Source organism: Herpailurus yagouaroundi, unplaced genomic scaffold, assembly GCF_014898765.1.
Source record: "Herpailurus yagouaroundi ecotype Mexico unplaced genomic scaffold, PumYag 159, whole genome shotgun sequence".
NCBI lineage: Eukaryota > Metazoa > Chordata > Mammalia > Carnivora > Felidae > Herpailurus > Herpailurus yagouaroundi.
Window position 1 is genome coordinate 1,932,035 of NW_024412400.1, and position 12,927 is coordinate 1,944,961.

The 12,927-nt window shown below is 39.2% G+C and overlaps 1 protein-coding gene across 4 annotated transcripts in view; it reads right to left on the reverse strand.

Annotated features, from left to right (window-relative positions):
- Positions 1-12,927, reverse strand: part of FBXL2 (F-box and leucine rich repeat protein 2) — a 112,810-nt gene that overhangs the window by 56,280 nt on the left and 43,603 nt on the right. For all 4 annotated transcript variants that reach the window (XR_005791885.1, XM_040479651.1, XM_040479650.1 and 1 more), the window contains one exon: positions 7,692-7,786. Coding sequence is in view for 2 of the 4 variants with exons in the window: in XM_040479651.1 (XP_040335585.1) it covers positions 7,692-7,786 (95 nt within the window). In the remaining 2 variants the exon portion in view is untranslated. Of the gene's footprint in view, positions 1-7,691; positions 7,787-12,927 lie in introns of those variants that run through there.

Consider the following 12,927-nt stretch of genomic DNA (forward strand, 5'->3'; position numbering starts at 1 on the left):
AAATTGGTCAAAAGCAGTGACAGAGTAATCTTAAAGCAACCGGAGAAAAAGACACATTATGTACAGAGAAAGAAAAATAAGGGTGACACAAGATTTCTCACAGGTAACAAAAGAGCAAGAAAACAGAGGAACAGCATCTTTAAAATACTGAAAACAAACAAACAAAAAAAAACTGTCAACAAAATTCTATGCTGAGCAAAAATATTTTTCAAAAGTGAAGGAAAAATAAGTTTTTTCAGACACAGAAGAGCTGAAAGAGGGGCACCTGGTGGCTCAGTCAGTTAAACCTCTGACTTAGGCTCAGGTCACGATCTCAAAGTCTGTGAGTTCGAGCCCTGCTTCAGGCTCTTTGCTGACAGTGTGGAGCCTGCTTCAGATTCTGTGTCTCCCTTTCTCTCTGCCCCTAGTCAACTCGTGCTCTTTCTCTCTTTCAAAACTAGAAGAAGAAGGAAAAAAAAGAGCTGAAAGAATTAATCAGATCTGCGGTACAAGAAATGTTAAAGAACAGTCTTTAGGTAGAAGAAAGAGTGACACTAGATGACAATTTGTATCTGCACAAAGGAATGAAGAACTGGAAACAGTAACTACTTGGGTATATGAAGTCAATTTTTTATGTATTTAAATCTCTTAATATTAAAAACTACTAACAACCTAGTGTGGAATTTATATTACATGTAGATTGAAAATGTGTAGCAATAATGGCATAAAGGCTGAGTGAGGAAAACTGGAATTGATACGTAATATAATTTGAGGCTACATTATAACAAGTCCAAGATGTACATTATAAACTCCAAAACAACAATCAAATTACAACATAACACATTACAGCTCTAATCCAAAAAAGGATAAAAAATGGAACCATAACAAATTCTTAATCCAGAAAAAGGCAGACAAAGATGAAAGGGAAAGAAAAAAGTGTATGGGACAAATAGAAAACAAATAGCAAGAGAGCAGATATAAAACCAACCATATCATATCAATTATCACTTTAAGTTTAAATAATCTAAATACCCAAACTAAAAAGCAGAGATTGTAATAATGGATCAAAAAAGCAACATCCAACCATACATAGCTTACAAGAAACTAACTTTAAACATAAAGATACAAATCAGTGAAAAGTAAAAGAACAGAAAAACATATGCCATGCCAACACTAATCAAAGAAATCTGGAGTGTCTGTATGATATCAGATGACGTAGCCCTCACAGCAAAGAATACTACCAGAAATAAAAGAAGGCCATGTGATAATGATACATGGTCAATCCATCATAAAGGTACAGCACCCTAAATGTTTATATACCTAATAACAGATCTTCAAAATACATGAAGAAATAAAGTGACAGAACTGCAAAGAGAAACAAATACAAAATTATAGGCAGAGATTTCAATGTAACTGTCGATCAAATAAGAAGTCAGCAAATCAGTAAAGATATAAAACACTTGACCATCACTCTCAATCAACTTGATCTAATTGATATTTATAGAACACTCCACCCCACAGCAGTTCAAGTTCATATGAACATTTACCAAGACAGACCATATTCTTGGCTACAAAACAAGTTTTAATAAAATTAAAAGGATTCAAGTCTTGTAAAGTATATTCACAGATCACAATTGAATTAAATTAGTAATCAATAATATAAAAATCTGGAAACGCCCAAATATTTAGAAACTAATTAATACACTTCTCAGTAACCCATGATCAAAGGAGAAATCAAAAGAGAAACAGAATACAGTTTTAATGGAATGAAAATGCAAACAAAGAATTCAAACTTGTGAAGTGCTATTAAATCAGTACTTTGGGAGAAATTTATAGCACTAACTTTCCATTCTAGTAAAGGGAAACAGGTCTCAAGCCAGTGACTTAAGCTTTCATGTTACGAAAGCAGAAAAAAGAAGATCACATGAACCCAACGTAAACAAAAGAAAAGAATAAAAGATCAGAATGTATATCAATGAGGCAGCAAAAAGGAAAACAATGAAAAAAATTTTAAAAACCCAAAGGTGGTTTTTTGAGAATATCATTAAACTTAATAAACCTGTAGCCAGAATGATCAGGGGGGAAAAACACAAAAGGGAAAACATGTATCAGAGACACCGACACATCTTCACTTTAAAATATGCTATTAATGTCAATAAAAAAGCCAAAGGATATGTAAATTGAAATAGGCAATGTACGGTCACTGTGCCTTTGATTCGATATCGCAACTACTTCCATATAGTAAAAAAAAAAAAAAAAAAAAAAAATTAACCAACATCAGGAATAGAGAGAGGAGGTATCACTGCAGATTTTACAAATAGTAAAATGATAATCAGAAGGTGGGGGTGCCTGGCTGGCTCAATCAGTAGAGCATGTGACTTTTGATCTCAGTGTTGTGAGTTTGAGCCCTGTTAGGGGTAGGGTTTGCTTAAAAAAATAAAAATAAAATGATAACAAGACGGTATTATAGACAACTTTATGACCATAAATTTAACAACTTGGATGAAATAGACAAAATCTTTGAAAGATAAAAATTATACCAAAGGTTGCTCAAGAAGGAATAGAAAACATGGAGAGTTCTACATATACTAAATAAATAGAATTTGTAGTTAAAAACCTGAAAAAGAAACATGCAAGCCCAGATGGCCTCAGTGGTGAATTCTACCATACATTTAAGGAAAAAAATAATAAAATTCTACATAAATTCTTCCAGAATCCTGAAGAGGAGGGAACACTTCTCAATTCATTCTATGAGGCCAGTATTACTTGATACCCAAATCAGACAAAAATATCCCAAGAAAAGAAAACCAAAGAACCATATCCCTCGTGAACACAGATGCAAACAAAGTTAACAAAATTTTAGCAAATAGAATACACCAATATGTAAATAATATAATACATGATGACTCGCATTGTTGTTTATCCAAGGGATGGAAGGTTGGTTTAACATTAAAAGATCAACCCATGTTTATAGCAGCACCATCAACAACAGCCAAAGTATGGAGAGAGCCCACATGTCCATCAACGGATGAATGGATGAAGAAAATGTGGTGTACGTATATATGTATACATATATATATATATATATATACATACACACACACACACACACACACACACACACACACACACACACACACAATGAAGTATTACTCGGCAACCAAAAAGAATGAAATCTTGCCATTTGCAACTACGTGGATGGAACTGGAGGGTATTATGCTAAGTGAAATTAGAGAAAGACAAAAATCATATGACTTCACTCATAACTTTAGGAGACAAAACAGATGAATATCAGGGAAGGGAAACAAAAATAACATAAAATCAGGGAGGGGGACAAAACATAAATATGGAGAACAAACAGAGGGTTACTGGAGGGGTTGTGGGAGGGCGGATGGGCTAAATGGGTAAGGGGCATTAAGGAATCTACTGCTGAAATCATTGTTTTACTATATGCTAACTAATTTGGATGTAAATTTTAAAAAATAAAATTAAAAATAAATACTAAAAAAAAAAAAAAATCAGCCAATGTAATTCACCATGCTAAAAACAGGTAAAACCATACAATAATCTTACACAGAAAAAGGACTTGACAAAATCTAATACCCACACTCAATTGAAAAGAAAAACCCTCAGCCAACTAGAAATAGAGGAAAATTTCCCCAATTGGATGATCATCAGCAAAAAAATCTAGAACTAACACCATATTTGGATGCCTTCTTCCTAAGGTCATGAACTGGCTAGGATGTCTGTTTTCACTATTTCTATTCAACACTGTACTATATTCTAGCCAGTGCAATAAGGCAAGAATAAGAAAAGGCACTGATTGGAAACAAAGAAGAAAAACTATCTTTGATGATAGGTGACATGACTCCTGTTTATGCAGAAAGTCCAAAGTAACAAACAAAAAGCTACTAAAAGGGAGTCTATTAAGGCTGAAGGACAAACAATCAATGTACAAAAATCAATAGTATTTCTGTTTACTAACAATGAAGAATCAAAAATTGAAATAAAAAACACTACTTATAATAACATTTCATAACATAGATAAATATGACAAAACATGTGTATAATTGTCCTATGACAACTGTAAAACTGTAAAACATGCTGAAAAAAATTTTAACACACCTAACTATACGGAGAGATACACGATGTTCATGAGTTGGGAGACTCAATATTGTTAAGATGTCAGTTCTCCCCAAATTGATCTATGAATTCAGCATCATCCTAAATTATGATCCCAGCAAGATATTTTGTAGAAATTGACAAGCTGATTCTACAGTTTATATGAAAATGCAATCTAGAACAGCAAAACAATTTTGAAAAGAACAAAGTTGGAGGAAAAACACTATTTGATTTCAAACTTATAAAGCTGCAGTTAATCCGGACAGTGTGGTTTGGTATAAAGACAGACAAACAGATCAATGGAAAATATAGAGAGCATAACAATAGTCCCACAGTTATTTGGACAACTGATTTTCCAACGTTTATTTATTTTTGGGACAGAGAGAGACAGAGCATGAACGGGCGAGGGGCAGAGAGAGAGGGAGACACAGAATCGGAAACAGGCTCCAGGCTCTGAGCCATCAGCCCAGAGCCCGACGCGGGGCTCGAACTCACGGACCGCGAGATCGTGACCTGGCTGAAGTCGGACGCTTAACCGACTGCGCCACCCAGGCGCCCCTGGACAACTGATTTTCAACAAAGGTGTCAAGGCAATGAAGTGGAGAAAGGGTGTTCATTTCAACATACGGTGTTAGAATAACCAAACATCATATGCAAAAAATGAATTTCAATTTATATCTCACACCATATAGAAAAATCAACTCAAAATGGATCATAGATCTAAACTACCAACTTCTAGAAACACAGGAGAAAATCTTTATGACCCTGGGTTAGGCAAAGATCTCATATATCATTGACAAAAATTGGTAAGTTGAACTTCATTAAAATGAAAAACTTCTCTTCAAAAACCAGTTAAGAGAATACAAGGATAAAGCACAGACTGGAAGAAAACATTTACAAAACACAAATCTGATAAAGGACTTGTACTCAGAGTGTAACTCTCAAAATTCAGTGGTAAGACAAAAAACAGTCCAATGAACAAAAAGGGCAAAAACCCCACATTCGAACAGATATTTCAGCAAAGAAAATACGTGGATAGGGGCTCCTGAGTGGATCAGTCAATTCAGCATCTGACTCTTGATTTCGGTTCAGGTCATGATCCCAGGGTCATGGGATCGAGCCCCGTGTCTGGCTCCATGCTGAGTGTACAGCCTGCTTAAGATTATCTCTCTCTGCCTCTGCCCCTCTCATCCACTCATGCACTCTCACTACCTCTCAAAAAAAGAAAAGAAAATATGTGGATAGCAAAAGTGCATAAAAAAATACTCGGGGTGCCTGGGTGGCTCAGTCGGTTAAGTATCTGACTCTCGATTTTGGCTCAGGTCATGATCTCACAGTTCGGAAGTTTGAGCCCCATGTCTGGCTCCACGCTGACAGTGTGGAGCCTGCTTGGGACTCTCTCTCTCCTTCTGCCCTTCTCCCACTCTCACACGGGCTTTCTCTCTCCCTCTTTCTCTCTCTCCTTTTTTGTCCCTCCCCTGCTCGTGCTCTCTCTCTGTCAAAATAAAGAAATAAACTTAAAAAAAAGATGCTCAACAACATTAATCATTAGAAATACAAATTAAAACCACCATGAAATACCACTACACATATCTATCTATCAGAAAGGCTAAAATTAAAAAGACTGACCTACCAAATGTTGACAAGGTGGGGGAGGGACTGGAAGTACCACACACTTCTGGTGGGAATACAAAATGGCATAATCCTTTTGGGAAACAGTTTGAAAGGTTTAAAAAGTTAAACACACACCCACCAAATGATCTAGCTAATTCTAGGTATTTACCCAAGAGAAATGAACATATATGACATACGAAGTCTTATACACAAATGTTCATAGCAGCTTTATATGTAATGGCTGCAAACTGGAAAGAACCCAAATGAGAAATTAATAGATGGTATTATATCCATTAAATGGATCACTATTCAGCAATAAAAAAGAATGAATTCCTGATACATACAACCACACGGGTGGATCTCAAAACAATGATGTTGAGTGGAAGAGGCCAGGCAAAAAGGAGTACATACTGGATAATTAGTTAAAACTTTTGAAGATTCAAACTAACCTATAGCAACAGAAAGCAGATTGGTGGCTGCCTAGCAGTGGGACAGACACAGGGTAGGAGGGAGGGAGGGATTATAAAGGCACACGAGGAAACGCTCATGGGACATGCAATGTTCATTATTTTCATTACAGTGTTGGTTTTATGGGTATATACATATGCCTAAAATGATCAAATTGTACCCTTCAAGTACATACAGTTTATTGTATCTCAATCACATCTCAATAAACCTGTTAAAAATCCCCAGGACTTCATATATAATGCTGGAGCAAGAGTTACAGAGAGCATACATGTAAGATTAGTACTGGGGTTTTAATCTATTTTGATTATTGCTGTATCTCCATTCCCTAGATCAGTGCCTGGCGTAGTCGGGCTCAATAAACATTTGCAAACGAATAGCCTCCCTCCATCAAAAACAACACTACATATGTGGAACAGAGTAGATGTCAAGGCTAGCTCTAGGTCATTACAAGAAAAAACTGGAGGGGCGCCTGGATGGCTCAGTCGGTTAAGCACCTGACTCCTGACTTTGGCTCAAGTCATGATTTCATCGTTCTTGAGATCAAGCCCCAAGTCGAGCCCTGTGCTGATGGTGTAGAGCCTGCTTGGGAGTCTCTCTCTCCCTTTCTCTCTGCCCCTCCCCCGCTTGTGCTGTCTCTCTCAAAATAAATACATTTAAAAACATGTTACGAGTCAATTTTCCTAGCAATGGTGCAGATGTTCCAATGACAAATTACACCATCTGTAATTTTACTGCACATTCTCACGGGCAGTTGCGACTGACGTACATGGGGGTGATGCTTAGGTCTACGAGAGACAAAGTCCATCCCAAGGTTCTAGGGGGCAGTGTGTATTCTAATGTAGCCAACCTCAAACAACAGTTGAGGCCACAAGGATAAAAACATAAAGGCTTTAATTATGTCTTGTCTTCAGAAAAGCACGTGTTCTTAACAGCAGATTGCTAACGTTTCCAATAAATAATGGCTACCCAGTAAGAGGTGGGCAAGCATGTGTTTGGGTTAACTATAATAAAAAGACTGTGGTAATCACATCCTTTCAGGAGCATGCAAAATTCCAGGTTATGTGCAGGACGCTTCTGAAAGAATTATTTTGCCAAGTAGGAGAATACACAAAAAGGTGGTCACTTTCATGAAGATGAAGCTAGGAAGAAGGGGAAGTGAAGGAGGGAACGGAGGCGAACCAGCGTTTCATCACACACCAGGCCCTTCATGCGTGCTGTTTCGAGTGATGCCCGTGACAGTGTCACGCAGGAACCACAGCTGCCTTCGCTTTGCAGAAGAGAGAGCAACACCCAGCGAGGTGAAATAATGCGTCCTCAGGCCACATCCCTAACCCAGGCCGGAGGATTCCAAACTTACGGTTCTTTTATTACTCTACACAAATTACCACAGAAACGACGTCACAGGAGAAGAGCACTTAATATGCTTGGTTTGTTCTGGTTTGTTCTTACTGATGGCAAGTCGGCTACGAGCTGCCACGACAGAGTGAATCACTGTGGATCCAACTTACTTCAAGGAGGAGTCCCCAACACCGATGCAACCCCGCAGGCTGAGCTTCCTCAGGAACCCACCGCATCGCTTGGAGATATTTTCCACTACTCGACCCTTGAATCAAGAAAGTCGGGAAAAACATCTTAATTTTCATGCTGCTTATCTAATGGCATAATAACCTGAAATTTAGAAACGGAATCGAATTTTCCCGGGCATAAAAGAAGCTATTTCGGAACATTCTTCCAACACCCCACCTTGTTCCTAGCGTATAAAGGAGCTGCAGGCATGGAGAAATAGTTTCAATTAAAGCGTTAAATATTAAAAAAAAAAAAAAAAAAAAAAATCCGTGCACTATGTTTTGGAAGTTTTAGCCCCAGAGCTAGGCCTCCCCTTACAGGGCTCACGGCTACTCCACCGATGACAAGGCTTTGTGACGTCAGCTATGGGAACACTGGGTGCTGAGCAGGGGTCTACAACAACGTTGCTCCAAAAAAAACCAAACTTTGTTGTAGCCGAACATTACGGCACTAGAAGTCTGAAGATGTATCATAAAAGCTCCCCCGCATTCTTCTTAGAAATCCCTATGTAAACACATTTCCTTTGAAAAAGGAACTCGGGCTGGCAGATATGTTAAAGGGGAAAAAAATGAACATCGGTTAACACTTTCACTTTTTCAGGCACGATTTTAACACTTCCTTGTACGTATTACGACTCATTTAATATTCACGACAACCTCACGGGCTACTACTCGACAATGGAGATCATGAAGAATGTGTCTGGAATACAGAAGATCCCTTAGGAATCTCTCTTAGCATTACCATGCCCTGTGATTCAGGCCAGTAAAAGACTACAGGTCAATCCAGGTGGAACGACCAATGACCCATACACTTCAGAAAGTACCATGGTAACGAACCATGACTAGCTGGGGGGCCTGCTGGAGATAAAGGGAGCACGGAACGTGCAGAAGAAAGTAGTTGTTAATACCGAGGATCACCATGTGACCAATTCCAGAAATGAAAACTGCAATTGTCATGAGTGTTTCTCCCTATTTTGTTATGAGAGTGTGTGTGTGTGTGTGTGTGTGTGTGTGTGTGTGTGTGTGTGTGTAGAGATAATACTTTTTTGTTTTTTAAGAGAGAGAGTGCGAGTGGGGGAGGGGCAGAAGGAGAGGGGGAGAGACAATCTTGAGCTGAGTGGGGCTCAGTCCCCCAACAGTGAGATCGTGATCCGAGCTGAAAGTAAGACATTTAACTGACTGAGCCACCCAGGCGCCCCACGTTTGTTTTCTTTCCCCTCCTATTCCCTTATGTAAAATGAGATGTATTGGTATTTAACTGTTACTTCTGCATCACGGTATTTAAGGTACAGGGTATCAGGAAGTGAACATCACTCAGGACTTTCTCTCTTCCTCTGAGGAAGGAGTTGGTGTGTTTCCGTTGTAGGCTGGGTACTTGTATCACATTAGGCGCAATTACAGTCTTTGGAGATTAAGTGCAGGTTGAGGAGATGCGTATGGGCGCCACATTGACAAGGGGTGAACCTGTGCTAATCTATCTTATGTGCCAACTTGACTGGGCCACGGGATGCCCAGATCTCTGGCCAAACAGTATTCTGTGTATCTCTGTGAGGGCATTTCTGGATTAGATTAACATTTGGATCAGTGGAGGGAGTAAAGCAGATTGCCCTTCCTAGTGTGGGTGGACCTCATCCAATCAACTGAAGACCTGAATGGAATCAAAAAGGCTGAGTAAAAGGTAACTCCTCCTCCTGCCTGATTGCTTGAGCTGAGACACTGGTCTTTTCTGGCCTTGGGACTCGGGGGAAACCTCAGCTCTTCTTAGGTCTGGAAGCTGTCAGCTCTCAGACTGGAATTTCCCACATCAGCTCTGCTGGTTCACAGGTCTTAAGACCCAGATTGGAGTTACACGTCAGCTCTCCTGGGCCTCCTGCTTCCCAACTGCCGATCTTGGGACTTCTCAGCCTCCATCATCGCCTGACCCGATTCCTTACACTAAATCTATGTGTCTACACACACACACATACTAGTGGCTGTTTCTCTGGAGAATCCTAATGCAGACTGGATCTATTACCTTCATTTTGCAAATAAAGAAAGTAAATGTTTACATCGCCAAGGTTACACTTTAGTGAGTAGTAGAGTTAGGGTTCTAACATGTTTATGTGATTCTAAAGGCCGTGTACTCCGCGTAAGTACTACCTCTACGAGGTAGAAAATACCGAAAAAAGGGCCATTGGGGTTTCTAAAAAAATACTATTATCCTTACTATATAAAATAGCAATCTGGGCCCTGAACTGTAAGCACTAACAATTCACTAGATCTCATCAAACCACAGGATCACAGGAACAGGGCTCACATATGTTGTTACCTGGCTAACTGATGAATGGATAAAGAAGATGTGGTATATGTATCTATAGATAGATATAGATATAGATACATATACAATGGAATACACTCGGTGATGAAAAAGAATGAGATCTTGCCATCTGCAACAATGTAGATGGAACTAAAGTGTATTATCCTAAGCGAAATAAGTCAGGCAAGAAAAATGAAATATGATTTTACTCATATGTGGAATTTAAGGAACGCAACAGATGAAATAGGGGGAGGGAAGGAAAAATAAGATAAAAACAGGGAGGGGGAGACTCCTAAGTAGAGGATAAACTGAGGGTTGCTGGAGGGGTGGGGGGTGGGGGATGGGCTAAACGGATGATGGGCATTAATAAGAGCACTTGTTGGGACGAGCGCTGGGTGTTGTACGTAAGTGATGAATCACTAAATTCTACTCCTGAAACCAATACTACACTGTATGTTAACTAACTTGAATTTAAACAATAAAAAAGATTTTTTTAAAAAAAGATGGAAATCTAAACTTCAGTATTGCTAGCAGCTTTATTTATGCTTTCTTAAGAGTTAACAAATCTCTGTCTTTAGAGGAAAAAACAGATTATGACTTGGAAGTCCAAGATAAATAAATATTTAAGTACAGAATAAGACAGCAAAAACCCCTCCATACCAATGTCGGCAAATGGAGCACACAACATGTTTTTCTCCATTTAAATTTAGTTACATTTATATGAGCTTTCTATTCTTCCTTTCTTTGGAGGAAAAGCTTTTGTACTGGAATAAAAAAATATATATTCAGAATTTTCTACTCCGCTGTTTCCAACTAAGAGGAAAAAATGAGCAAATTCTTTCTGAATGCAAAAGTCAAGTCAATGGCTGTACGTTATCCATTTAGATAGTATGTTGTAGGCGTGGATTTTGGAATGAAGGGATTTAGAGAGAAACAAAGCCTAAATGGAGGGACCTTTGGAGTTGTAATTTTTAGATGAGCATGCTACTCGGTTATTCCTCACTTTTGGCTGGTAGAATCCAATGGCACAAAAATATCCAACTTTTAAAGGCATGGGAAATGCCTAAACATCAGGGAAACAACACTTATTCAGGAAAGAGTGATGCTGAAGGAAAGGCGCCGAAGCACACGTGCCTTCTGGGGACTCTAGTCTGCCTTTTCTCTAAAACATGACATCATGTAATCCATTGTGTTCAAGGTGACTACTGTCCTCTTACTAAGTGAATGACCGTGGGTAAGTCACTCAAACATTTTGTGCCTCGGCTTCTTCAATGTGGTGTTTCTGAGGAGATTAAATGAATATATGTAAGTTGCTTAAATAGTGCCAGGTACACAGTAAGTACTATTAACCTATTAATCCGGAACCTTGGTACCTTCTCTTTCAACATATCCATAAATCGTCATTTTCGTCCCAAATAAATTTGAGATGATTGGCTTATCCATGGAATGCTTCCCAGGGTGAGTATCCAATGGGTCCTATTTAGACAATACCGGGGGCCCCAACACTTGAATCCAATCTGGGTTCAAATTGCTAGCCCACAAGGGTGACTAAATAGTGTTAGACTAGACTGAAACCCTGGTACCAACTGTTTCAAGTTTTCACAAGTAATGTTTTACATAACTGGTGATCCGTAAGCTAGTCTCTCTTCAGTGGAAGTACGTACTCTTAAATATTTCTGCAATGTGTTTATAGAACGGCAGTCAGCCATCAGCTAAAATTCTGAAATCAAATAATGCATAAGGTAGTGCCACTCACTTGAAATAGCATTTTTAAAACTCTGGCCGTAAATGTTTTAAGTGTGCTTTCAAAAGGTTGTACAATTTGGAAAAATCATCAAAGAACACTGAGGGGACAATAAGAACCAAGAGTAAGAATGCATAATTTGCAAATTGTAAAAAAACAGTGACTCTCCCTTGGCCAGCATAAATGACTGCAATTTTTGGAATCTAATGTGCTTCTCAACATCACTAAGTAAACACAATGAACAAAGATCTAGAGATTATCGGTCTGAAGGGGAATCACATGTCAGCATGTTTGGGTGGGGCACTGTTGCAATCATTGCTATTAAGTCTGGAAAGAGCGTTAAAGAACCCCTAACCCAGGGGCCACAGTCCAAGCCAGCAAAGAGAATTTGTCTTTCCGGGTGGGCGTGAAGCCCTGAAGCCTTCCAAGCTCAGAACAAGAGAGGAACCCACAGTGGGAAGCGCTGTGCTCAGCCCCTCTGCCCCACTGGTCTGACACTGGGTTGGAGACTCTCCAGCTAATCCCCTGGAGAAGGAGGTGAAGGGGCCCCACACTGGCCATTAGCTCCCCGAGGTAACACCGGGTTAAGTAACTGGCAGGAAATTGTTTGGGCGCAACTCACCGTCAAGCGTGATTATTTCCTTATCCGTTAAAAAAGACACAGAACGTACACTTTGGCAAAAACACTTCACGAAAATGCTATCTATATGAGGAACCGAACCAAAATACAATTCCACTGACTATAACTGAGTTGGCTACCCCAGAAGTGAACAAGGTTTTCCTAACATAGGGTAGATAAACTTCAGAATCTCAACACCCTAAAACAGCTCTCTAGACAATCCCTGTGTGCAATGCTCTTCATTACTTCTCTCTTAGTTTTTAGTCATAAATTGGTATTCAATACTAAAGTTGTTTGAAAATAAACTTTTCTCATTTGCTCGGGCTGATCACTCCTAGATGGAGACGTTCCCATATTTCTAGGTAAATACATGAGAATCCTAGACTTAGAAAAGGCTTTAAGGATCATTTTACTTCTTTACTTTACGGATAATAAAACTGAAGCGCTGAGATAGTCTGTGGCTTAAGTGGCTGAGCGGGAGCGATCGTCCAGGTCTCCAGCCTCACTCCTGGCCCCAATT